Source organism: Pyrus communis, chromosome 4 (genome assembly GCF_041283825.1).
Source record: "Pyrus communis isolate YQ-2024b chromosome 4, ASM4128382v1, whole genome shotgun sequence".
Classification (NCBI taxonomy): domain Eukaryota; kingdom Viridiplantae; phylum Streptophyta; class Magnoliopsida; order Rosales; family Rosaceae; genus Pyrus; species Pyrus communis.
The window spans coordinates 18243487-18269618 of record NC_142568.1 but is presented as its reverse complement, the minus strand read 5'-3'; the positions used below and the strand labels follow the sequence as shown (position 1 = coordinate 18269618).

Genomic DNA, 26132 nt, shown 5'->3' with positions numbered 1-26132 from the left:
AGCTGTCATGTTTCCCCTTTCATCATTCCCTCACATTCTTTAAATCAGCCAACACATGCATCCACCTTTCTCCCATCAGATTTCCAACATTGCACATGCATTCACTTAACCTAGCTGTCATGTTCCCTCTCCCATCCATTCATCTCCCTATAAAAACCATACACACTTCACACAACATTCATTCACACTCATTCATTCTCATTCACTCTTCCATATTCCAGAAATTCGTCAAAACCTCTCCACACCCTTGCAGCAGCCACCAAAACACTTTTCTCCTCCATTGCAGCCACTCCAACCACTCCCCAAACCATTCACACCATCAAACCATCCTTAGACCTTGTGCTACAACGAAGAGGAAGATAAGAGGGCCTAAACGTTCATACAATTCAAGTTTGAGTTGTTGGAATGTTTAGGTGTTTCTTTGATTTCAATGTTTAATTTCAATACTCTTTGTTTTGTATGAATGAGGAATGGAAGAGAAGAGGGCCTAAACGTTCATACAATTCAAGTTTGAGTTGTTGGAATGTTTAGGTGTTTCTTTGATTCCAATGTTTAAATTCAACTAAACCCCCTTTGGCTAGGGGGGAATTCGAAATATATGTTTATGCTTGCATTTTGATTTGATTACTTCTAATTGCGTTTCATAAGTTGTGGATTCAATTCGTTTAACTGTTTGATTGATAACTTATTTATGTATGTTTATTGAGAGTGCACACTTAATTTTCATGCATGAATATGACGCTAGAATATAAGTGAGTTTCACCTAATAGTTACGAACTTATATTCACAAGTAGTGGAGGTTGCTTATAAACAATCGCGTTAAACGAATTCTTGGCATAAGTTTCATGCGTATTCCATAGTAACGAATGCCTCGTCGATGTTTATGATTTCCGTTGAACTTAATGATCTTTGTTGAATGTCTCTATCATGCGTATTCCATAGTTAGGGACTTTGATTAGGAATAATTTGGTTGTAATGCGTATTCCATTCAATCCAATGAATCTAGGGAAATCTGAAAGTTAATTTAAGCGGACCTAATTAACTTGGAGCATTGAGAATTCATGGTTTGTTGAAATGCAATTGGAAATCGTTTTATTATGCAAGTGTAACATGTATGGAGATGAACCCCTTAGCTATTCTATCATCCATTCCTTCCATTTCATCAATTTCGTTTTTACAATCTGTTTTGATTTACAATCTGTGCATTTAGTTTAATTTTGTCCAAAACCTCAATCCCCCTTTACTTTATTGTCCAAATTAGTTAGAAAGTGTCTTAATTTGTGTTTCTAAGTGTTTTGAATCAATTTATTTCCAAAATTCGTCCAAAGTACTCAAAGTGCTCAAAACTGCCCAGAAAGTGTTTTTTAGGCAGTTTTGAGTGTTTTGGGTGTTGTTTGAGTCTTTCGGTTTGTTTTAGTGTTTTAAAGTTTAGTTTTACATTCTTTGAGTCTAGTTTAGTGTTTTATATTGCGTTTTTACGTTTTTGAGTCAAATCCAAGTGATTAACAATCCCTCCTAATCCCCGGTCCAGAACGATCCCTACTTACATACTTACTACAATTGATAAAAAGAGGGTTTAATTTGTGCGCGTATAAATCTCGCATCAACTACCTTACTCTAGATACTTAATAGTCTACAGATTATCGAGTATTATCAAAAGAAAATGATTTCTGCACATTTTTTTCCATCTCTTATACAACTCTCTCTATTAGCCATTGATTGAAAAAATCTACGGAGAATAAAAGGCTAGAATGTACGGAAGGGGTATGCAAGCAAATTTGAAAATAGTTATTTATTTGGGAGAAATTCAATAAGCAAATTCGAGATAGTTGTTTCACTATTTTTTAGTTCCAACTAGCAATTAAATTCTTAAATATGTGTTAAATCAGAATAATAGTGACAAAAAACAAAAAGATTTAAAGTGAGTGCAAATTCAATTTGGTTTATTTGTTCGTTTGAACTTTGAACACATTTTAACTAGGAAGCATTTTGCACTAACACCAAAGAAGTTGAAGAACCAAAGTGAACAATCCTCAACAGTATAGGGAGCAAATATGAAATTATCCATAAAATATAAAAAAATTTCATAAAAAGAAAAATAACGAAAATTCAAAAAAACTTTAATTTGAATAAAAAATAACAAATAAATGTGTAATGAATAGTATCAGTTAAAAATGTATTTTTTCGTTAAAAATAAACAGTACTGAAACCTTCCTTCAAACTTTCAAAAATAAATTGAAGACGGTCCCACTCTTTAGTTTGAACACTCTCCCGCATAAAGGGATGACGTCAGTCACGTCACACGCTTTCCACCGTGGAGCTTTCGAGCGATTTATACATGTCTCGAACCGGCCTCTAGCCGCATTGCCTCAATGTTTGACAGCCTGTCGCTGTTTGTCGCGGACACCCCCTCATTTTACAATAAAACCCCCGAACCACCTCGCTCGCCGCCCTTATCTCTTCAAGGACAGAACCGTAATTATAACTCCAACGGCTAAACGGACCTACAGGTCCTACACCACCTCACTGGAACCGAGACTTCAACCTTTCCCGGTTTTCCCTTTCTCTCCCTCAACGGCTCTGCTTCTTTTCGAACCAGCGACAGAGATCTGCGATCACTCGAACGCGCAATTTCACATCCCTAACTCTAATTTCTGATTCCCCTTCTCGATCTCTCCGATTCGATTCGATTCGAATCGAGAGCAGCTGAAACGACGCCGCCGCGATGGGCGATTTCAACCTCGCGCTCGTCATCGTTGCCATTGTTCTCTGCATCATCGTCTTCGTCTTCAATGTCTACCTGCTCGTCAATTACCAGCACCCCGACGATAAGAACCAGGCATACTTCCCCAAATTCGTCGTCGTTTTGGGGCTCTCCGTCGCCGCAATTTCAATACTCATGCTGCCGGCCGACGTGGCCAACCGCCAGGCGTGTCGCCACGCGATATATAATGGCGCGTGCAATCTCACTCTCCCGATGAAGGATCTGTGGCTCGCAATCTATATCCTTGACGCCGTGCTCGTATTCTTCATCATCCCCTTTGCTATGTTCTACTACGAAGGAGACCAGGACAAGTAGGTACTTGTAGGGTTTTTGATCAAAATTATGATTTTCTTATGAATGCTTGTCAGATTCTTGTGTTTATTCAGCTTGCTATTGCTGATTTGTGAATTGAGTTTGTGTTTTTGTGTTCAGGAGTGTTGGAAAACGGATTGGAAGCGCTTTGTTGTGGGTAGGGGTGACTGCCATTGTCTGCGCTCTTGTGCTCGGAATCTTATACGGTTGGTTCGCTTCACTTGTCATTTTCATCTGAACATTTATTGCTTTGCACTGAAAGAATTGTTCTTTTCTCGACAACTGTGCGTCACGAGTTTTAAGTATTTGTTTGGGTAAATTTTGATTCTTTGTTGTACATGTTTTGTTAGAAGACTCTGGATTGTGTATCGTTTGTTTACTCTTTGATTGTTTACCAGGGCTAGTTGGGAAGGTGGACTTTACTATTAGGCACCTCTCTTCTTCCACAGCTTCCTTTAGTTCATTTGACTTTTCTAGCAGTAATGAATGCATAAATGGCGCAAAGGCGGTATGTGCTTGTCACAGGTGTTTTATTGGCCTATGATTGCACCAACTTGGTCCTCTTACTCATATTGGTTTTATTTGTGTCCTGCTTCTCTTGTTCTTACAGTGCTCTGCATATCTTGCAAGTGATACATCAGAGAAAACATGGACAATGCGTACTACCTTTCCAGAATATGTCGTTGCTCTTGCTACCATTGTTGGATCCGTGCTTTTTACCGTAAGTTTATTCCCAGAATTTGTCACATATTTGTGTTGTTATTGAATATGCATGTGATAACTGGGGAGTCTTTACCCATTTTTAGATAAATGAGTGTGGATGATGAAAAGAGATCAGCTTCTTTTGTTTAAATCTTGAGAACTATTGCTTGGTTAACTTGGCTACGGTCCAGAGGAGCAACAGGCCTCTCATGAGTTGATTAGACTGCCTTTCTTCTTTTGCAAGATACTATGTATGTCTGTGTGGAAATATGTTAATTTTTATGCGTGTGTGTATAGTCAACAAAGATATTATAGTGACATTGCATTTTCCCATCTACTTTTTATATAGTATAAAATATATTAAATCCACATCCTTCTTTATCATCCAGATATTCGGTGGTATTGGCATTGCTTGTCTACCGCTAGGACTCATATTTTCATTCATCCGGCGTCCAAAGGCTGTTATTACTCGGTCACAGTATATCAAGGTACTACTTTATTTTCTATCAAGCGTAAAGTTTAAGATGATGAAGATTGTTTTGATTGCTTATGGGTAGTTTTCCTTGTTATATTCTAGGAAGCTACTGAACTGGGCAAGAAAGCGAAAGAGTTGAAGAAAGCAGCTGATGCGCTTCATCAAGAAGAAAGAGGCGGCTCTAAGGGTAGAAAATGGCGTAAAAATGTAAAGGCAGTGGAAAAGGTATATCCAATTTCTGCATATAGTGTAAATTTTATTTCACAGTTAGGCATCAGTTTTTATTTTTTTGTTCTGTCTTGTTTTAACAACTTTAAGTCATCAAAAGTTTTCTTTGCTTAATTTTGCAGGAGCTGCTTCAATTAGAAGAAGATGTAAAACTTCTAGAAGAGGTGTATCCTCAAGGAGAGAAAGTAAGGGGAATTACACATGTGACTTGTTGTACATTTGATATATATAGCTCTCTTCTATTCTAATTGTCCTGCGTCAGTTCAGGCTGAGACTGCTTGGGCTATGACGGTTCTTGGGTACTTGGCAAAACTTGTGTTGGGAATTTTAGGGTGAGTGCTGATGTTGTCCATTTAATCATTGTAATATCTAATTATGCTTAGTGATTTAAACAGCTCTGGCTTCCTGAGGTGATTGAGATGAGATAGATATTTGAGAGCAGAAAGTCTTAGACAAGGAAGAAGAAAGATTATGTTGTGGAAGAGAAATTCAAGCATTTGATATAACTTATAATTATAATATATGCATTTCACTATGGTATATTTTTGTTCGTGCTCACCGTAGGCAGTGATGTTTGAATATAGCTTGATTATGCTGTAACATTTAAATAGCTTGGATGGTTAGGAATACTTTATTCTCTGTAAGGCTATGACGTGTTATCATTCATGATTTTTGTCATCGCATCTACTGCCATAGTTCTTGTTTTCTTGTGTGTCACGCTTTCTTTAATGACTGATGATTTATTCATACTGAAACCTTTTGCCCGTGTTTTTCAGATTGATTGTTTCAGTGGCTTGGATTGCTCATATCGTCATATATCTATTGATTAGCCCTCCATTTTCTCCTTTCTTGAATGAAGTTTTCATCAAGCTGGATGATGTTTGGGGTACTGTCATAATATATTTCTCTTGCCTCTACATTATATAGTTTCTTCTTCTGAATGAGTTTGATCTGCTTATCTTCTTCATCAGGTCTTTTAGGCACTGTTGCGTTTGCATTCTTCTGCTTCTACCTCCTGCTTGCAGTTATTGCCGGGGCCATGATGCTTGGGATGAAATTAGTTTTCATCACAATTCATCCGATGAAGTAATGATATTTCTGTTTCCGGCCTTACTTATTTAACAGTTTTTGTATGCACCTTCATAGTTTAATCACCAAAAGGCTTGGTTGCTCATAAATTTAATTTACTCATTTCAGGTGGGGTGCTACTCTAATGAATTCGTTTTTATTTAACGTGGGACTTATACTGCTTAGCTCCATCAGGTTAGTATCTTTGTGATTCTCATTTACATATGAGATGAAGACTGCATGTTCATGGTTCCCTAAATTTCTGAAGATTTCTATAAATCACGATTGTAATTATTACTGGTTTCCACTGTTTCAGTGTGATTCAGTTCTGCTCCACAGCGTTTGCATACTATGCTCAAGCAACTGCAGCACAAGAAATATTTGGTCACACCTTGCAATCTCTTCGTGGAATTAGATATCTGTACAAGTGAGCTGTTCTGTTTTCTCCGATTCAATCTAATTAGACCTGTATTATGTATGTATGTTCTACTGATATGGTTATACATTTTGGTATTTGCATTACAGGTACAATGTGTTCCAAATTGCATTTATTGTCCTGGCGGGACTGACGTTTGTGTACTATGCTGCTTTTGTATGTTTTTTAACTGTATATTCTTTTTTTTTTGGTTTATTAGTCTTTTCTACGGGCTTTCAAGAGTAAAGTATTATTGGTTTAAAATTTCAGGGATGGAGAAGAAAAAAACCTAGCGGCAGGTTCCAACTTTCGTCTTAATTTACGTTTTCCCTAGAGCAGCATGCACCCACTTGTAGCTGTTGGAATTCCCGGTTTTATCATCTCTTTTCGGAGTGTTTTCACATTTGGATGCATACGCCGAGTTTTGATCTAATGTTGAAAGGTTTTGGAGGAGTAGGCGGATATCATCGGAGTATGCATTGGGTTAGTGCAGGGGCCCGGGGGAGTAGCATGTTCAGTGTTCTCCTGCTGCCACGGCCGTTTGTTTCCCCCCGTTTGTATGTAAATTTCCTTTATTTGACTTCTTGTGTTATAAATTGGTTTGGTCTTGTAATCGTGTTAATCCTTTGCAGACGTGGAAACTGGATCCCTGGAACTGCCCTTGATGTAACATAACCACTGGGAACAAATTATTGTACGAGCACCCATTTTAGTTTCATATTTGCTCACTTTTACGGGTAGCGATTTTAGACACGATACTCTATATGACTCAAAATCCCCTACACGAGTCATGACCATTTTACTTCATATTTGCTTTATGGTAAGCAGTTCGTTTTGTCTTTATGAGATGTGATATATACCGCTTCATCAGTCTCCGAACACACACTAGTGTTTCGAAAAGAGGAAATTGTAGCAATGGTTTTTCAACTTTAACTCAATTGGAGTAATGGTCTCTCAATTAAAATTCGTGACTATGGGTCGCTTAACTCATCGAAGCGTGTATCTATGGTCTTTTTCGTCAACTCCGTTAGAACTTATGTCAAAATGAGATACATGCGTGGCACATGAGGTTGAATCAAAGATAATTATGGAAAACCAAATGACAAAAATGGTAGCAATGGTCCTTCAACTTTAACCTAATTTGAGAAATGGTCTCTCAACTTTAACCTAAATGGAACAATGATCATTTTAACTTTAATCCAATTGCAGTATGGTCCTTTTAACATGAATCATTTTGACGAAATTCTGACAGTTGACGGAAGAATCATAGTTGCATGTTAAGAGACCAATAGTCATGAATTTTTAGTTGAGAAACCATTACTACAATTTACTCTTTCAAAAAGTAACCATTTGCCTTGAAAAAATTAGGGTAGGATTTTTTATTTTTTATTATAAAACGATTGCATTAGTGGTTATATGTTAGATTAGACAGTCGACGGAGTTCAAATCCACGCCGAATTGCAAAGGCACAACTCCTTTCCACGTAAAGGGCCACTTGCAAGGGCAGGATTTGTAATCATCATGAATCAGATAGTTCACTTCACTTGTAAATTTTCCTTTTGTTACAAAGGAGGCCCACGGCCGAGGACGGGGAAGAGCGAGAGTTAAATTCTCTACAAGTCCTCAACCATGATTCAACAGTGTTCTGCAAATCACATCTGAATATATCTTAAATCTCAATGCTTGGTCCCCAATTCATGTGACTCGCCCGCGATGCTGTGTTCAGCAGTGTTTACAGTTGCAGACTTGCAGTGCCATCAGCCCGGGGCGGTTCATAAGGCGAATCCTATGCGAATTCTGTTGGTAATGACTCCCATTGTAGGCTGGGCTTCCAGTCTGCTTCTCTAAGCACATTCAGTATCTCCTCCACCATAACTGTGTTCCTTTCCGACGAAAAATGGATTCCATCCCTGCCATTACCAAGGACTAATGTTCGATTAACATCCGATTAAGTGGGAAGATAAATTACCATGTGGAAACTGCACATACTTAGAGCAAACAGCAGGCCAGTCTTTTGTTTTCTGAATTGAAAGTCCATAGATCAACAGCCTTGACACCGAACTACCTGCGCGCCTCTAAACAAGCATCTAAATACATTTTGCAGCACTCGTTTGTTCGAACCTGCTCCAGAATCCTGCCACTGATTTTGGTTTGAAACCAAGCTCTTAGAGCTGATTAGGAAAATAAAGAAACTAACACAAAATCGTCACCCTAGGCCCATAAACACCTGTAATTTAGACGTATTTGTTCCTCGTCCAGAGGATGAGCAGTAAGAGAGATAAAACGAATATTTTCCGAAAGATCTGGCAAACCAAATGTTTCTCTTCACTGTTAAAATCTGCATATTTTCATGTACAGATGGATCGAGACTTATAGAAGTGCTGGAGCTCAGTCAATAATCTGTAGTTAGTGTCTGAATGGAGGGAAACCAAGAGAAAACTTGGACTGCAAGTATCAGAAACCTTGGTACGGATGTCTACAGTTTGATCATTTCTGCAGACATATATAATGAATTTTGAATGTCTATATTTTGTATTATATGAAACCAAGTACAAGGAAAGCTCATATAAATGAGCGGAAGAAAGGAAAAGAAACAGAAGCCGAAAACAAGGAAAAGCAAAGCAGAAAGAAAGGAAAAGCAAAGCAGAAAACATGGAAAAGTAAAGTAGAAAACATGGAAAAGCACTTCCTTGATTTATGCTTTACCTACAACTAAAGGTGAGGACAATCAACAACTGTCACCACTATGACAACTATGACAGCCAATGTACCATACATACACCCATGCTTGCCGACTAGGATTTAGACTAACCCTAGAACTTCCCTAGAACTTCTTCCAATAATATAGAACTCCTAAGAGATGACAAGGACAAGCCGTACAATGACCTGGACTCGGTTCGCTTTGCTGACTTGGATCCTTATGTGTCTCCATAGTGACAGCCTTAACGTCACATACTCTATCTGACGAAGGGTACCAATACCCTTAATAATAGGCCGGCGACAAAAAAATTTCCATGGATTAATTCTGCAGACGCCTTTCCAAAATAACCATTTGCCTTAAAAATCCGAGTAAAATCTTTTAGTATCATGAATAAATCAGATTATTCAGTTACAATTCTCCTTTTGGTACAAAGGAGGCCTTAGGCCGAAGGCGCGAGAGTTAAACTCTTGCCTTGAACTCGAATGCTCTCTACTATTGGATCTACATACGAGTCGTCAATTATTATCAATTCTGCAAAGTAACAGGCTTAATACATCCCTTGCCTTCAGCTATATGATTCAGCTAGGTTTCTGCTAATCATATATCTTAAATCTCATTGCTTAGCCCCCACTTCATGGGACTTGCCGCAGCGCTCTGCTCAGCAATGTTCACAGTTGTGGTTCCATCAGCACTGGGCGGGTCATAAGGTGAATCCTCCGAAAATTCTGTTGGCAACGACTTCCAGTGTAGGCAGGGCTCCCAGTCTGCTTCCCTAAGAACCTTCAGTATCTCCTCCGCCACAATCTTGCTCCCTTCGGATGAAAAATGGATTCCATCCCTGGGCGAACAGTACCAAACATACACACCCACCCACCCCACAAATGGTAAGTCCAACGATTAGCTTAATTAAGTGGAGTTGATAAACAATATAATGTCTGATTAATTGGAAAGATAATTTACATATGAAATTATACGTACCTAAAGCAAGTAGTAGACCAGTCTTTTATTTTCTGAATTGAAGTCCACAAATCAACACCTTTGACATCAAACTCCCGGCACACCTCTAAACAAGCATCCGAATATATTTTGCAGGACTCGTTTGTTCGCTTCTGCGGCGAAGTTTGATCACTGATTTTGTGTTTAGGAAGAACAAAATAAAGAAAACAAAGCTCTTAGAACTGATCAAAAAAATGAAAGATAGAACTCATCACTACAAAGCACACCTCAAGTTTTCACGTATTTGTTCCTCGTTGACAGGAGGAGCAGTAAGAAAGATGACCCGAGTTTTTTCTGAAAGGCTCTGGCAAAAAATATGTATCCGTTAGTACTGTTAGATTTATATGCATTACACACCAAGAAGTTGCTTATATAAATGTCATGATCCATGATTCCGGATCTGTATATTTTCACTGTTCTACAGATTATTACCTTTAAATGTTTAGCTATCTTCCGCATATTTTCTACATATTCATTACGTGGTACATGAGCGCCTAGGCCCGACGGATGAGGATGCATTGAATCATTACCACCGAAATAAACTATCACCAAAGACGGCTGAGTTGTAGCATCCTGTATATGTCAAATTTAATCACACATATCAGCATCAAAACTACTACGTACTAGGAAGAAGTATCTCGTATGCAATTTTCAGACACCAATCGTACGAGCCATGATCTATATGTTCTTGCACCTAAGTTCGAATTTAGTATATGCAAGCATAAACGAGCAGACATGCTATACTGATAGTTGGATTTGACACAAATGTTGAAGTCAGTGCGTCGTTGATGTGAATTTATACAGCCCTTTGAATGCATTGCCCATAAAGTCCCCAAGGCGAGATGTTGATGAACATATACCTTAGGAAAAACTTGCTCCAAAACCTGCAGAGCACGCCTCGAGTTCCAACCAGCATATCCTCGCAGCAGTACGTCCGCCTATGCTCGAAAAGGTTTAAGATCAGTGATGTTATTAATTAACATGAAACTTTATAAACATTTAATCTTTAGCAGTTCTCATTTTTTGTGAGAGAGATAGATGAAAAGTATGCGAGAGAAATGACGGAAATAAAGAATGGAGGAAAGATGATAGAGATGTAGAAGAAATTTAATAGAAAGGCACACAAAATGAAGACTAAAACCGAAAAATCGTTTTAAGGTTTTTTCACTTCCAAGATTTTGTTTTCATTATTTCTTCTTAATCTCTTTTTTTCGCTCATATACATTTCTCATATTTCAAGTATGAAAGGAGAAAATTAAAAACAAAAAACAAAAAGGGCACAAACTAGAAGTTCTCTTAAACAAGGATAAAACTAAAAGACAATTACAGTACAAATTTACCAACAAACTGAAGAGACCCTGGAGGAGAATGGAAAAAAAAATATAAACTGGGAAAAAGAACATAAATAAAAGAAATACGTATTGGTCTTCAGAAAAAAGAGAGAAATCTTACTTGTACATGACTCGCCATTTCAATGCGTAATAATTTTGAAATAATACGTATATGAAAAAACTAATCGTGCCACAACCTTCCTTCTTACACCAGTATATTTGACAAAGATGCACAAACAAATATATACATGGAAATCAAAACTACTTTCACTTTAGAAAAGTAACTATCAGATAAATCCAATATTTTGTACGTCATTCATTGAATCTTCCTTTCTTGATTCTTCGTTTAAAAGAAGAGGGCATAAAGTAAAGTATGAGGTCCCCATTGTCAAAAATCCATAATTCATCCTAATGGTGGTCCAAACATTGCTTTAACAACTAGTTCCAATTAGCTACCATAATTAATTCCATAATAATTACTTGGGTTAGCATCTCTTCATGTTTAAGCTGATTTTTGAAATATACCATAAAATTTTAATTTTCTCATATTGTACTAGTTCTGAAATTGATGGTGTGATGAGTGTACGACCAGCTTTTAGGTTGACGTATAAGCCACATTGCACCACGTGCACGAACAAATGAATCATCATCAGCGTTTGCTTCACTTAAATCAATGTTGTGTATACAAAAAAAAAGAGATAACCAATCGTATATTTTGGTCCAAACTATTGGGGGTGTAATATACAAGAGCCCAAGAACAGGTCCCACACATGACAGGTCGTCTATTTAACAAATGACTAGAGGTTCAAACGCCAAAAAAAAAAAAAAAAAAAAAAAATATATATATATATATATATATATATAAAGTATTTGGATCCTCTTCTGAGCCCAAGAAGAGGATTCTCTGACCAAGACATGTGAACCGTTGAATTTTTATCCAACGACTACAAACAAGGGAATTACTTTAAAACTATAATAATTATAGCTGTTGGATAAAATCCAACGGCCCACGTGTCTTGATCAAGAATCCTCTTCTTGGGTTCAGGAGAGGATTCAAATCCATATATAAATTAATGGGTAAAGTACAAAAAACTACTTCAACTATTGGTGTCACGACACTTTCATACCTCATCTTTTAAAATTGAAAATATCATAGCTCATCTTTAGAATTTGGTCCAATGTTATACCTTCCGTTATTTGGCCGTTTACCTTTCAGTTAAATGCTGACGTGGTTTGATTCGGACCCACTTTCTATTAAAAAATCATTAAAAAATTATTTAATATTTTTTAAATATTAAAATAATAATAAAAAGGAAAAAAAAAAAAAAAAACAACCCTCGTTCGTCCCTCCCCCTTCCCCCCTCCTTTCTCTTATCCCTATCTTCATCTTCTTCCCAACACCTGCAACCCAAAAAAAAAAAAAAAATCAAAATCCAATTTGTCTTCTCCCCGCACCCACCCTCAGTTTGTCTTCCCCCCTCCCCACCCCCTCTTCTCCCTCCTGCAACCCAGAAAAAAAAAAAAAAAAAAAAAAAACCCAGATCCCGTCGGCAGGAAGATGGGTGCGGAAGAGGATGTGAAGAATGGATGAGAGTGGTGGATTTAGGGTTGGCAGGGGGTTTGGTTGGGGGGAGGAACGAATTGGGTTGGGTTGGGTTTATTTATTTAATTTTTTTTCCCCTTCTTCTTCCTCCTTCTTCTTTCTGGTTTGCAAGGGGTTTGTTTTGGGGGGGGGGGGTGGATTTGGGTTGGGTTGGATTTTTTTTTTTTTTTAATTTTTTTATATGGCAAATTTTTTTTTTTGGTTGAAGATTAAGAAGGGAATAAGATGAAGATGGGGAGAGAGAATGGGTAGGGACGAACATAGGGTTAGGTTGGAATTTTTTTTTTTATTTACTTTTTATTATTTAAAAAAAAATATTAAATAAGATTTTTTTTTTTAGTTTTAATAATATTTTATTAATTTTTTAATAGAAAGTGGATCCCAAATCAAGTCCCGTCAGCATTTAACTGAAAAGTAAACGGCTAAGTAACGGAAGGTATAACATTTGACCAAATTCTAAAAATGAGGTATGACATTGTCAATTTGAAAAAATAAGGTATGAAAGTATCGTAACACCAATAATTAAGATAGTTTTTTGTACTTTATCTTGAATTAATACAATGTCAAATCTCAAGATGCAATGTGAATTTTTTAAAACTTATGGACTACGTAAAAAACGAACTCAAAGCTGAACGGTCGATGTAATTAAACTATGATTATCTTTCACCACTTTCACTTTGCTTTATTGTCAAGGGCATCAACGATTATTATATGCAATATAAATACAGTCAGATTATACATTTCCCAGATTAAAAAATCCCAATAAATATCAGACTCAGTTGCTGGTGGTCGAGATAATGGGAATAGGATTCTCTCCGGATCCTCATCAATCAATCGTGTTCATTTATTGTACATCGTGTGGTTATAAATCATTTTAAATTTTAAATTAAATATAAATAATATTAAACGAAAATTGATCACATGATGTACGATGAACGGTTAATTGAATCTCGGATCCCCATAAAGAGGATCCGGAGAAGATCCTTGTCCTAGATAATGATAATTATACACTAATGGAACATTAAAGAAAAATTAAATAACATAAATTATTGATGGAAACTGACAGTTAAAAGAAAGCTTTTTCTAGCTAGTTCATGAATGTGTGAACTAGAAGAGTTCAAATAAAGATAACAAGATCATGCATATAAGGACATCTAAAAAGATAAGAATGAAGAATGCATACATTGTCAAGTTGATTTGCCAAGTTGAGGGTTACCTACTAACCCGAAAGTTTATGACGTGCTTAATTTGTGCTTTGCAACTTGAGATGGTAACGAATCTCACCATCTTTATTTACTCTCCACATAACAAATCATTTTAATTCATGCTTATTAGTTAATTACACGTCAACGGCAATACATGCATTAATATGTATATATATATATATATGTATGTATATATGTATAAACTTAGAGAGATTAATAAAAAGCGTGATGACTCACCCACGACTAAGAATAAAAATTGCCCATCAATCAACATGAAAAGTTTATCAGGCATCAATGCATGTCTTTGAAAATTTGATAAAGAAAATCGCTATAAATTTTGTTTATAAGCAATTATAAAACTGAAATTAATTAACCATATATAAAAATTCGTGAGGAAAAGAGATGATGAGAAGAAATTTGATGAAGAACACCTTACGAGCATATAGGTCAGCGAGAATGGCACCCCATCCTCCATGGCTGTAACTGAACTGGACGATGGACGAACCAAATATCACAAACTGAGGTCTTACTGGTCCAACCATCTCCCTCTCTCTCTCTCTCAGAACAGTGTCTCCCACTAGCTCTCTGTAGTTCTCTCTGACCTGGATACCTTCTTTGCTGCAAACACTACAACGTTATGCCCGAGGTCGGTAGCTTTTACAAACATATTCTTACTTTTCTCTATTTTATATTTGTAATTCGGATACGAAACATACTATTCACCGCTTGGTTGCGTACACAAGCTGACAACTCTGTAGAGCATCTTGTATGGCGATTATTCGTCCCCAACATCACGTGTCAATAATACAAAAATATGAAGATAAATTAACACATTTTTTTTATTTATTGATACGAAACATTGTATCATGTTACATATATCTTTTTCGTAGATATTGGGGATGAAATTTTAACTAATTCAAATGGGAGGGGATTCGAACAAAGTGGCAAGGAGAAGGAATTCGAACTGCAGAGGGGAACAGGTACAACTCAAACCAACTAGTAAAATCTGACATTTTTATAATTAATTGAGGACATTATTCACCTCTTTACTACTATAAATAAATGCATTCTTTAAGGGGATAACAAGAACTCACACACACAAAGATATCCCTACATTTTCTCCCATCTCTTGCCGCACCCTCTTTCTTCCCCTGTCAGATAAATTGGCCCAACACTAATATAAAATTTTCTCAATTAAAAAAAAAAACCACCTTTGTTAGTGGGAATGAAAAAGCTGGATTATAAGAAGGGCTGGTTTGGTATTGCTGTGCTTTAAAAAAAAGCTGCTTCTGCTGTGCTGTGAGAATAAGCAGCTGTGAAATAAAGCAGCAGAGTGTTTGGGTAAACTTTTTTGTAAAAGTGCTTTTGAAAAAAAAAAGCAGTATTAGAGTGTTTGGTAAACTTTTATGTAAAACAGATGTGAAAAAAGCCAGTTTTTCAAAGCTAGGTTTTGCAGCTTCTTGTTTTTGGCTTTTTTTCATCCAAAACTATGAAAAAAAGCTGAAGCTGAGTGTTTACCAAACACAAAAACAGCTCCCAGCTTTTTTTGATAGCAGCTTTTGTCAGAATCACCTCAGTACCAAACCAGGTCGAAGTCAGTTCTCTCTAAATCAAAAAATTGTTTTTCTTTTTGAACTTGTAGTTTAAAAATCTTATTTTATACTCCTCACAATTGTATTTTCTTTCTAAATATATAAATTTTGAAATGCAAAATAAATTTTTGAAGTGACAGTAACAATTCTCTATTTTTTAACGAGGAGAGTGTGGCAAACTTTGTAATTTTGGTATACGAAATATGAGTCATATGTCACCAAAGTTGTAGAAAAAGAATTTAATCAAATCTATAAAAGCAACAAGTGTTTAGTATAAGATGCGTTACGTGGATATTATTTAGGGTGTTGCCATTGACACCTTAACAAAGGTCATTGTGCAATTCAATAATTTTTTTAGAGTGTCAATAATATCTCTTATTATGTAATAGTTTAACATCTCCGATTAATTTGTTTCACATGTTAAAATTCATTTTTGCCGTGAAAGAAGTATTTGTATCAGTGATCTCACTTACAAGAAGATGCATGTTCATCTGACGAGCACGTAGTGATGACTGATGAGTGCTTGGATTCTGGGGAGGGTTTTAATAACCATTTGTCTCAAAACATTTCAGGCAGCTGAATCTTTATCATATGTAAATTCAGAATATCATTCACTTATAATTTTCCTTTAGCATCGGTAAAAAGGAGGCCTTAGGCCGAGGTTGAGGAAGAGCGGGAGTTGAACTCTTCTCTTGAGCTTGAATACTCTCTACTATTGTATGTACAAGTCCTCAATTATTATCACTTATGCAAAGTACTCTTAGTAATTAACAGGCCGAATTCTATACAGCCATTATCTACCTTCGGCTGTATGATTCAGCTAGGGTTCTGCTATTGAATTATATCTACATATGTGTGTGTGGGGGGGGGGGGGGGGGGGAAAGCAAAACAAACTTGCACTATATCTTAAATCTCATTGCTTAGTCCCCAATGCTTGACACCCTCATTAACGCTGATCTCAGCGATGTTTATAGTTGTTTTTCCATCAGCAGCGGGCGGATCATAAGGCGAATCCTCCGAAAATTCCGTTGGCAATGATTTCCAGTGTAGGCGGGGCTCCCATTCTGCTTCCCTAAGCACCTTCAGTATCTCCTCCCCCACAATCTTGCTCCCTTCGGATGAAAAATGGACTCCATCCCTGGACAGATCAGCATCATACACGCACCAAATTGTTAGATAAGTGGAATTGTTAAACGCTTGGGAGCTGTTATTGACACTCCAAAAAGGTCATCATGCACTTTGCATTTGTGAAATAAATAATAAAGTAGATGGAAGATGATATTTTCGAAGTGCCAATAACAACTCCTTATCTGATTAAGTGGAAGGATAATTTATAATATGAAATTGAACATACGTAAAGCACGTAGTAGACCAGTCTTTTCTTTTTTGAATTGAAGTCCATAAATCAACACCTTTGATATCCAAGTCCCGGCACACGTCTAAACAAGCATCTGAATATGCTTTGCAGGATTCGTTTGTTCGATTCTCTGGCGGAACATAGTCACTGGCTTCATGAATTTGTTCCTCGTTGACAGGAGGAGCAGTAAGAAAGATAACGCGAGTTTTTTCTGAAAGACTCTGGCAACCAGATGAATCTGTTAGTTATACTGTTAGAATTATATGCATTACGCGCCAACAAAGTTGTTTATACAAATGTCATCCATATCTTGCAGATTTTCACCTCTCTACAGATTATTACCTTTAAATGTTTACCAATCTTTCTCATATTTTCTTTATATTCAGGAAGTGGTACATGAGCGCCTAGCCCTGACGGATGAGGATCCAACGAATCATTACCACCGAAATAGACTATCACCAAAGATGGCTGAATTGTGGCATCCTGTATATGTCAATTATAATCACACAACATCAGCATCAAAACTACATGTATAAGTACGTATTAGGAAGAAGCATCTCCTATGCAGTTTCCGGACACCAATTGTATGAGCTATATTCTATATGTTCTTGAACCTGAGTTCTAATTCAGTACATACGCCCGCAAACGCACAGACATACAATTAGAAGTACTGCTCGTATGGCTTTGACACAGATATCAAACATGTCACTCATTAAAGTGAATTAATAAAGTCCTTGAATGTATTATCCCTCGGTTAAAGACCCTCAGGTAAGATCTCCATATACACTTACCTTGGGAAATACTTGATCCAAAACCAGCAAAGCACGCCTCGAGTTCCAACCAGCGTATCCTCGCACCAGTACGTCGGCCTATATTCCCGAAGAGATTAAGGTCGGTAATGCCATTAACATGGAACTTTATCTAGGACATGAAAATACAGGGCCTATTTGATAAGCATTTCATCTTTAGTTTTTAGTTTTCATATTTGTGTTACAATTGGAGGAGAAATTGTACCAGAAATTCAGATTTCATCATCATGCTGGTTCACACATTGCTTTCCAATTAGTATTATGCAATATTGTATCACAAAGTAAAAGAGAATTAAGAGACGGTTTTTAATAAAGAGTGCACGAAATTTACGTCTTCGAAAAAAAAATCACACTAGTTTTTTTTGTAAGTAATTATAAAAGTGAAATTAATTGATCATGTGTATATAAACATTCTTGAGGAAAAGAGATGACGAGAAAGAAATTTGATGAAGTACCTTACGAGCATAGAGGTCAGCGAGAATGGCACTCCATCCTCCATTGCAGAAGCTTAACTGGACAATGGACGAGCCAAATATCACAAACTGAGGTCTTGTTGGTCCGACCATCTTTCTCTCTCTCTCTCTCTCTCTCTCCTTTTTCTTACGTTATGGTTGGATTAGGTTTAGGCTTCTATATATATAGTTGATTTTTTATTTACAACGCTAGTAGAAAAATCAGAAACAATTTTTGGCACCAAGTTGATTACCCTAGATATAGGGGGAGGGGATTCAAACTCGGATTTAAAGGGCAGGAAAACCAAACAAGCTGCAAATAGTGTGCAAGGCCAACGGAAATTTTAAAGAATTCTTTTTCTGGATAAAGTGATGTCCAAACTTCCAAGGAATGGCTACGATCCTAGTCAACTAGTCAACTCATGTCATACGTATTTGTGTTCAATTGAATTAAAAATAATTTTAAAATGATTGCTCTAGAAATACTAGAGGTGTATTACTCTTTGAATCTATCAGAACATTTAAATAAAAATTAGATGAATTATAATTTATCTAGATTTTCGAACTACGTTGGGAAACTCCGAGAGAGCATCGACTCTGAGAATTCCTTTATTCCAACATGTCCACCCCAACTTTTTCTTGAGGTCTATGTTAAAATATACTTCAAACTCAATACTTGAATAAAAACATAGCGTCAGCGACTCTTGTTTTATTTTATGAGTACCCTAATCTTGCAGGGATTGAGACATCAAGTGATGCGGCTAAAGATGTTGCCACCCACATCTGCAAAGTCACCAGAGTTGAGCAAGAGTAGCAGAATGTTGTCCTCCAATACAAAAGGAAAGACATCCCGGACGTCTCTCGGATTGCCAACCTCTAGTCAGTTCAAAAGATCAAACAGATCGTCTTCATCATCACAGAGAGGACTATCATCAATTGATGATCTTCCTGACGGTGTGTAGGTTGAAATCTTTTACCGGCTTACCTGCACTAAATTTGTTTTACAATATAAGTGTGTGTCCAAGCATTGGAGCTCGATCATCAGACATTCTTATTTTATTGGCCGCTTTGTAAATGCCCAAAGTGCTAAGAGAACTCCGAAGATACGCACGCTGATAAGCGGTAGAGCGGTAGAGCGGAGGGTTTCCCCTTACAGTAAAAAGGTCGTCGCCCAGTGTACTAACGGTAGTCAGACGAATCATGAGTTTTCAACGTTTGATGAGTTGCCAACCATTGTAGCGACATATAACGACTTAGTTTTGTGTTGCGAAAGCTTGTATTATCAACGCAGTTACTACATTTGTAGATGTCATGCCGACGAGGAGTTGGATTCATTAGCGACATTCCCGACTGTAACGGTGAGAAAGACGATTTGGAAGGAGACAGAGCATCCAGCTTAATGCCGATGAATCATTGCAGCCTCTGCTCGTGTTCTTATGAAAGAAGCACACTCGTGAAAATAATTAATCTTTGAACCCCGAATTGAACATTGACTTACATTCTTCATGTAAAGAAAATGTGAGTCAAAATGCAATTCAAAATGTGAGTCTGGTGGTAAACACATTCTTAGAAGCTATGTTGCAGTACCACCGGGCAGTAGCCACATCTCGTAGAGAAAATATAGCACAACAGCCCGATCATGATCGGAGTTTTAACTTTTACGTAACTCTTCATGTAGGTTCAAAATTCAAATCTGGTTTCATTCCTTCCCAAAATCTGCGTTGTAGTGGGAACTAGATTCAAGTTTCTTTGCTTCATTCAGTTTCCGTACAGCCTGAGACATAAAAACACACCCTTAGAAGCAAGATATAAAAAATCGATTGTTTGCATGCACAGTGCCAAACGAGCAAGACAAACACCAAATATTTGACGACACTTGACTTTAGTAGCACACTCTTATTCTGTCCCTTGAGGTCTTGGGTTCGATGACCTTTAAGATAGTAGGTAGTCAAACCCCATAGGTGTCAAACCCAACAAAGCCATCAAAAGAGAAAGTTAAAGATTGTGACCTAGAACAACATGAAATAGACAACCCTAAACACCGCCAAAGACATTCTTGGGTTCCATCTCTAATTGTTAGAACAAGGTATGGGAGTAGCTCCGCAAATGAAGCATTGGGACTTCCATAATTTTCAGGAATGGACATAATCGATTTTCATGCCACACAACTGAGACCATGGCCCATGTAGTTTTTAAGGCTCATTTCATCTCATTACTCATCATTTTTAATAGAGTAAAACATCAGTAATATATTTAACGCGTACCTTCATGAAATCTTCATGGATGACATAATCCCTCTCTGCACGGATTGCACACATCCCAGCTTCAGTGCAGACATTACGGAGATCAGCTCCATTAAAACCCTGAATGAAGACAATGCATCAAATCATTGAGGCAAAGCATGTAACAGACTCTTTTGAAATAGATAATCATGCTTACCTCAGCAAGCTTCACAACTGCCTCATAATCAATTTCCCCATGTTTGGCAATCCCGGCGGCATGGATTTTGAGAATTTCCATTCTTGATTGCTCATTAGGCAATGGGATCTCTATCTTGCGGTCTAGTCGCCCAGGACGCAGAAGTGCAGGATCCAGGACATCAGGCCTATTAGTTGCCATGATCATTTTCACCTGCGAAATGAAATTAATCAACTTCCATAATCCATGCCAAGCTATGATCTACTTTTATGCCATTAAAGGTTTACACAAGCATGACCAGTAAGCGAGTTTCATCTGTCTGTTGTGACCAAACCAAAAAAATCAATCTTGATTTAAATCAAAATATACTTACCTTTCCAAGCTGATCAAATCCATCTAACTGGTTAAGCAACTCCATGAGAGTTCGCTGAATTTCTCGGTCTGCACTAGTCCCTTCACTAAAACGCCGTCCACCAATAGCATCAATCTCATCCATAAAAATGATACAAGGCTAGACACAAAGTCAACAAAATTAAGCATCTTTCAAATAGGAATATTTAATGTTATAATGCTAAAAAAAATTTCCAGCTCATACCTGGTGATCACGGGCATAACCAAACATTTCCCTTATCAATCTTGCACTTTCACCGATATATTTATCAATAATGGCACTTGATACAACCTAGGCCAGGCATAGCAGTAGCCAATATCAAAGATAAGTTGAAACAATTAAAAAGATTCTAGTCTTGTTCAAAGAAACACGTAACTACATATGCAGCAATACAACTTATAACGTCATAAACAAGCTGCTATCTAGAAGAATGAATAACCTTTAAAAAGTTAGCATCTATGTTGCTAGCAATTGCTCTGGCTAGTAATGTCTTCCCTGTTCCCGGAGGACCATACAGAAGAACACCCTGAAAAAATTTGAAAGGTGAATACAGTAAGAAAAGAAAAGTTCTATTTGAAAATTCTAAGTTTCTAGGTTTCTGAAAATATTGCTAAGAATACGAAGAACACCAACAACAGTTTAAAATTACCTTGGGAGGTTTGATCCCCACTCTAAGAAAAAGTTCAGGATTCATTAGCGGCAGTTCTATGGATTCCCTAAGTTCTCGGATCTGATCTGATAGTCCTCCCACGGCCGAGTAACTAACATTACCAGGATCTTCATGAAGCATATTATATACAATGGGATCAACCTGCCAACAAAAATATGAAAGAATGTTCATGAATAGATGAGTAAAGTGTCCAACTTTATAACAAATAATCAGATGATAGCGGATAATAATTACTTCTCTGGGAAGAGCCCGCATGATTGTCAAAGTCGTCATATCCAAAACAACACGCGTGCCAGTCACTAGTTTTTCCTTGTCAACCTTACTGCGACACCCAACGACATATCTAGGGCCACTACTGGCCTTCACAATCACTGAGGCAGCAAACACAATGGCCATTAGATTGGCAGTTCTAACAGGGTTTCCAACAATTAAACTTTAAACAATGAAACAAGCGTTAAGAAAACAATCTGCTTACAGCGTTCATTATCGAGAGGCCGAAGAACTTCACCAATAATCTGTCCAACGCTTTGAAGGGACTTCAAATCATCTTCAGTTTTCCCAAATTCTTTCCTTGCAGTCCGCAAGTTCTCCCTCACTGCAAACCGTCCCACCATTGCAAAACAAATCAATTGTGTTTCTTCAAAATATCTAAATTTCCCAATTCACAACAGAAAGCTCCAAACAAACCTAAATCAGAGCAGAATCGCTCAAGTGAAATGTGAATCGAAACCCTAAAAGGGAGAGCAGAGCTTACTAAAAGCTTACTAATTTGAACAATTAATTTGATAACTGAAAAAGGGGATAGGGTTTCAGGGTGCGGAATTGACCTGCGCGAACTCGGGAGTCGAGCTCCTTGTGCTGGAGTAACCTTTTGCGGTAGTCGAAAACCGCAGTGCGACGGCGTACGGCGTCCTCTGATGTCTCTGTCGTCATCGCAGCGCAGCGCTTCTTTGGTGGAGAGAAGTATATAGTAACTCTTTGAATTAGAGAGAGTGGTGGGCAAATTTATTTATAGTGGTGGTCCTTGTGTTCCGAAACTATGGAATCCTGATGGACTCGGGCTTTTAGTCTGGTGGCTGGGTTTGTGGTGGTGGTGGATGACCCTAGCAGCGATGGATTCGGTGGCTCCGGCGACGCCGATATGAGAGAGAGAGAGAGAGGCGAGAGGGAGGGAGGCTGACCTGTTTCAATGGTTTATTAGTCTTTCTAACTCTATGCACGAGGTTGGGGGTTCGAATCCTCTTCGTTCCCTTTTTGCCAAACATTACAATCCTTCCTTCCCATTTGATATATATATTTAAATTGTACTGTTATTTGGACTCTAAAAATATTATTTTACATTTTTTAAAGTATATTTTTAATTGTCATTTAATGTTACTGTATAGTAGTATTTCTATGTTCACTTGTAAGTAAGAGGTTTTAGGTTTAATTCTCGCAAAAGATGCATTTAAACCATATTATTATGGGTAATTCAATGTGAGACTTTTTTCCACTCTTACTCCCTTAGTATAAATAGTATCGTTTGTTAAAAAAATGTATTTTAATTTTAAATATAAAAATTTTGAAGAGCAAAATTAGAAGTGTTCCTAAGTTACAAATTTAGTGGATGATGAGGTTTATTCTTTCAAATCTTAATATAAAAAATCATTCTATAAAAAGTAAAATAAAAAGAACAGAAAATTCAAACTTTGAAGTATTTGATGTTTAATTTGTGGTCAGATTTCTTCCACCTAATCCTCCTTATTATGTAATTCGGACACTTAAAATTTGATCTAATGACTAAAATTATTATAACTTTTTAGAGTTTGCTCCTATTTGTAACCGTTGGATTAAATTTCAAGAACATAAATTATTTAATAATTTCCTAATTTGTGAACGAAAACCTATTTGTATTTGGAAACAAAATGATAAAATATTATTGGGTAAACCGCGAGAGTTTCTCAAATATAAGGGGGGAATTAACAATATTTTCCCTCAAATACAAGAAGAAAAGAAGAATACTCAAAATATTGAGACTGATTTCTGAATTTTTACTGTTTTGGGGGCAGGATTTTAATTTCCAATCCTTGTTTTCTTCTCCGGGTAGGTTTTGCCTCCTCGCAGCTTCTGTTTCTGAGCAGAAGAACGACGACGATGGACATTGCTCTCTTTTCCCCATCTTCGCTTTTTCATGACGACGATGACTCTTCCAGTGGTATATTCTCTCTCTCTCTCTCTCTCTCTCTCTCTCTCTCTCTCTCTCTCTCTCTCTCTCTAACTTAGTGGGTCTAAGTTGCAGGTGAGGAAAACACAGAGAGCCAGCAAAACTTCGTAGAGAGGAGGCACGAGTTTCCTGGGATGGTATGTCTATTCCTTCATCTGGGTAACACCCAGAAACGTGAATTTGTCTTTCACTTCCTCTAACTGTAATTTTTCATATTTTTTCTTTTCTGTTCTGATTTGTTGAATTTGTGTTTTTTTTTAATCTCTTTCCCATTTGAAATCACTTAATGAAATGAAATTTCGTAAACAGGTTAGAGTTTAATTTTACGCGATCGATTTATAGTTTAGAAACAACATTTACATTCATATGTATCATTTGTTCCATGGATAAATCAAAACTCAAAAGCACATATATGAGTTCGATTCCGTGGAATTGAGTGCTTAGGTGCATTCGTTTCAGGGGGTATTCGACCTTTCGTTGAACGCCAAAAGAATTATTTCGAGTTCTAGTTTTAGTTTATATTTCAGCTTGGTTCTTGATTGCTTCTTTGTAGAGTTTGGTAGTATAGAACTTTTAGTACTCTAAACTAAGATAAGTGGTTCGGATTGGTACAGGAGTTGGTCGTCCGAGAATTTTCGTTTCATCAGTTGAATGCCAATTTACTCTGGCCTGGGACATTTGCATTTGCAGAATGGTTAGTTGAACACAGGCCATCAATTGAAGGAAGGCATTGTCTTGAACTGGGCAGGTTTTTCTCGACTGTTTCTCTTCCATATGTGTATGCAATCATCTACTCCTGCATGGAAGGATTACTTGAATCCTTCTCTTTTTCTTGTTCCTCGCACTTTTTAGTGTTGATCATAGGTACTGACTGCATCACATGGATGCTTTTTTCACATAGGGGAAACCCTTTGTTGCTTGTAAGCTGATGTTGGTTTGTCTACTGATTGGCAGTGGCACGGGTGCTTTGGCAATTTTTCTACGAAGATTGTTTAATCTTGACATTACCACATCAGACTATAATGATCAGGAAATTGAAGATAATATAGCTCATAACTGCAGGGTAAATGGAATTACACCTGTCCTTCCTCATATAAAGCGTATGTCATCCTTTTCTGGACTGAGTTGTCCTTCAGTTTCTTCACTCTTGAGCATTTTATTTTACTATTGTTTTTTATCTCGGGTTTCTTTTACTGCCTAAAAACATAGTGTGTTGAAATTCTAATTGACTGACTGTTTCTTAAATTTGTGCTGGGATTCTATTAAATTCATAAGATGGATGCTAATTTTTCAGATACATGGGGCGACAGTTTCCCTACTGCTGATCCAGACTGGGACCTAATCATTGCTAGTGATATCTTATTGTGTAAGTTTCTCCTGTTGTGATTTCACTCAGTTATCTTTCTTCAAACCTTGGAGAGTCGGAATCTTTATTCCGATGTTTGTAGTACTGAATATCCTCTTGATTGTAAATAAACTGATGCTCATGGAGCTGCACATTAACGGTATGCTAATGGTTCCTTTTTCTTGACTACTTGCAGATGTGAAGCAGTATCCAAATTTGATAAAAACCCTTTTGTTTCTCCTCAAATCTTACAAGCCGAAGGATGGTAAAGTACAGCCTCAAGCAAAGGATGAACAAAGTGGTGGTACTATGCTGACAAATTTGTCCAGTATAAGTAGTATATGTTGACACTATGCTCATTCTTGTTCACCTCTTGCTCACAGGAAACTCTTTTAGTTTGCCCCGGCCAGCATTTCTGATGAGTTGGAGACGCAGAATCGGAAAAGAGGATGAATCACTCTTCTTCACTGGTTGCGAGGATGCTGGCCTTGAAGTAAAGCATCTGGGATCTCGTGTATACTGCATCAAACCAAGAGAAGCAACTTCCCACGGCGACCAAATAGAGAAGGTTTAGAAGCTATATTTGTTTGAGAAGTAGCCATTCGAAGTCCCAAATTGGCAAGGCGATCCCTTTTTTTGGGTGGCTGATATCAATATTTGATCTTTCTGCAATTGCATATGGGAATGTAGGAAGTAGCAGAATAACTTTTGAAGATATTTAAACAATCCTTAGTTTGTCTTGATTATGTCTTAATTATTATTGATGTTGTTTAAAGATAATTAAGTACACATAAAGACTTGGACATGAAGGATTAACATTTCCCTTGTTTTTTTGACAAATTGATATTCTACACTACTAACTTGTAAGAATGCGGGTACATTATCTTGATCGATTGGCCAAAGTGAATTCTAATTCTCGTTAGTGTGGTGGTTTTTAGATTTTCCAAGAATATCCATCATAATACTAATTGGATGGATGGTTAATAATATTTACCAAAAATTGGTTAATGTTAATCCACCAAATTAAGAAATTAAGCCAAAAATATGCAAGGTTATGGTTGAGGTAATTTGAACAAATATAGGCCCCAAAAGAAG

At 37.1% G+C, this 26132-nt stretch overlaps 5 protein-coding genes and 1 long non-coding RNA gene across 11 annotated transcripts; 3 read left to right on the top strand and 3 right to left on the bottom strand.

Annotated features, from left to right (window-relative positions):
- Positions 1-2363: 2363 nt before the first annotated feature.
- LOC137723019 (LMBR1-like membrane protein) lies at positions 2364-6682 on the top strand. Of its 2 annotated transcripts, XR_011066837.2 has the most exons (15): positions 2364-3075; positions 3197-3282; positions 3475-3584; positions 3687-3797; positions 4168-4266; positions 4356-4478; positions 4604-4666; positions 4749-4813; positions 5258-5367; positions 5453-5567; positions 5679-5744; positions 5866-5976; positions 6075-6141; positions 6235-6521; positions 6597-6682. XR_011066837.2 is itself a non-coding variant. In XM_068462174.2 (14 exons), the coding sequence occupies exons 1-14, from the start codon at positions 2726-2728 to the stop codon at positions 6280-6282; spliced, it is 1524 nt and encodes a 507-aa protein (XP_068318275.1). In that variant the 5' UTR covers positions 2364-2725; the 3' UTR covers positions 6283-6682. The 2 variants fall into 2 exon arrangements, 1 of the variants encoding a protein (XP_068318275.1); XM_068462174.2 differs by having other exon boundaries at positions 6235-6682.
- Positions 6683-9015: 2333 nt separating this feature from the next.
- LOC137723018 (GDSL esterase/lipase WDL1) lies at positions 9016-14469 on the bottom strand. 3 transcript variants are annotated; one of them, XM_068462172.2, is made up of 6 exons: positions 14232-14469; positions 10522-10599; positions 10094-10234; positions 9889-9965; positions 9644-9793; positions 9016-9503 (listed from the first exon to the last, which is right to left on the bottom strand). In XM_068462172.2, the coding sequence occupies exons 1-6, from the start codon at positions 14340-14342 to the stop codon at positions 9272-9274; spliced, it is 789 nt and encodes a 262-aa protein (XP_068318273.1). In that variant the 5' UTR covers positions 14343-14469; the 3' UTR covers positions 9016-9271. The 3 variants fall into 3 exon arrangements, with proteins under 3 accessions (XP_068318273.1, XP_068318274.1, XP_088548860.1); XM_068462173.2 differs by having other exon boundaries at positions 14237-14418; XM_088692734.1 differs by lacking the exon at positions 14232-14469 and adding an exon at positions 11114-11202.
- A 1506-nt stretch (positions 14470-15975) lies between these two features.
- Positions 15976-18323, bottom strand: LOC137723017 (GDSL esterase/lipase WDL1-like). Of its 2 annotated transcripts, XM_068462171.2 has the most exons (5): positions 18014-18322; positions 17541-17618; positions 17092-17232; positions 16747-16970; positions 15976-16530 (listed from the first exon to the last, which is right to left on the bottom strand). In XM_068462171.2, exons 1-5 carry the CDS (start codon positions 18122-18124, stop codon positions 16299-16301), a joined length of 786 nt encoding a protein of 261 aa, XP_068318272.1. In that variant the 5' UTR covers positions 18125-18322; the 3' UTR covers positions 15976-16298. The 2 variants fall into 2 exon arrangements, with proteins under 2 accessions (XP_068318272.1, XP_088548859.1); XM_088692733.1 differs by lacking the exon at positions 17541-17618 and having other exon boundaries at positions 18014-18323.
- Positions 16860-17367, top strand: LOC148697575 (uncharacterized). The gene is made up of 2 exons (XR_015961738.1): positions 16860-16989; positions 17136-17367. It is a non-coding gene; the product is annotated as an uncharacterized LOC148697575 (long non-coding RNA).
- A 1138-nt stretch (positions 18324-19461) lies between the features above and the next one.
- On the bottom strand, positions 19462-22755 carry LOC137723016 (26S proteasome regulatory subunit S10B homolog B). Its single transcript, XM_068462169.2, has 10 exons — positions 22317-22755; positions 21965-22084; positions 21724-21860; positions 21469-21630; positions 21259-21345; positions 21024-21110; positions 20802-20939; positions 20450-20641; positions 20275-20373; positions 19462-19784 (listed from the first exon to the last, which is right to left on the bottom strand). The coding sequence occupies exons 1-10, from the start codon at positions 22420-22422 to the stop codon at positions 19710-19712; spliced, it is 1203 nt and encodes a 400-aa protein (XP_068318270.1). The 5' UTR covers positions 22423-22755; the 3' UTR covers positions 19462-19709.
- Positions 22756-23475: 720 nt separating this feature from the next.
- On the top strand, positions 23476-25780 carry LOC137723609 (S-adenosyl-L-methionine-dependent methyltransferases superfamily protein). Of its 2 annotated transcripts, none has more exons than XM_068462807.2 (7): positions 23476-23683; positions 23768-23829; positions 24307-24440; positions 24647-24792; positions 24987-25058; positions 25234-25338; positions 25421-25780. In XM_068462807.2, exons 1-7 carry the CDS (start codon positions 23623-23625, stop codon positions 25609-25611), a joined length of 771 nt encoding a protein of 256 aa, XP_068318908.1. In that variant the 5' UTR covers positions 23476-23622; the 3' UTR covers positions 25612-25780. The 2 variants fall into 2 exon arrangements, with proteins under 2 accessions (XP_068318908.1, XP_068318907.1); XM_068462806.2 differs by having other exon boundaries at positions 23479-23683; positions 25234-25341.
- The last annotated feature ends 352 nt before the right edge of the window (positions 25781-26132 follow it).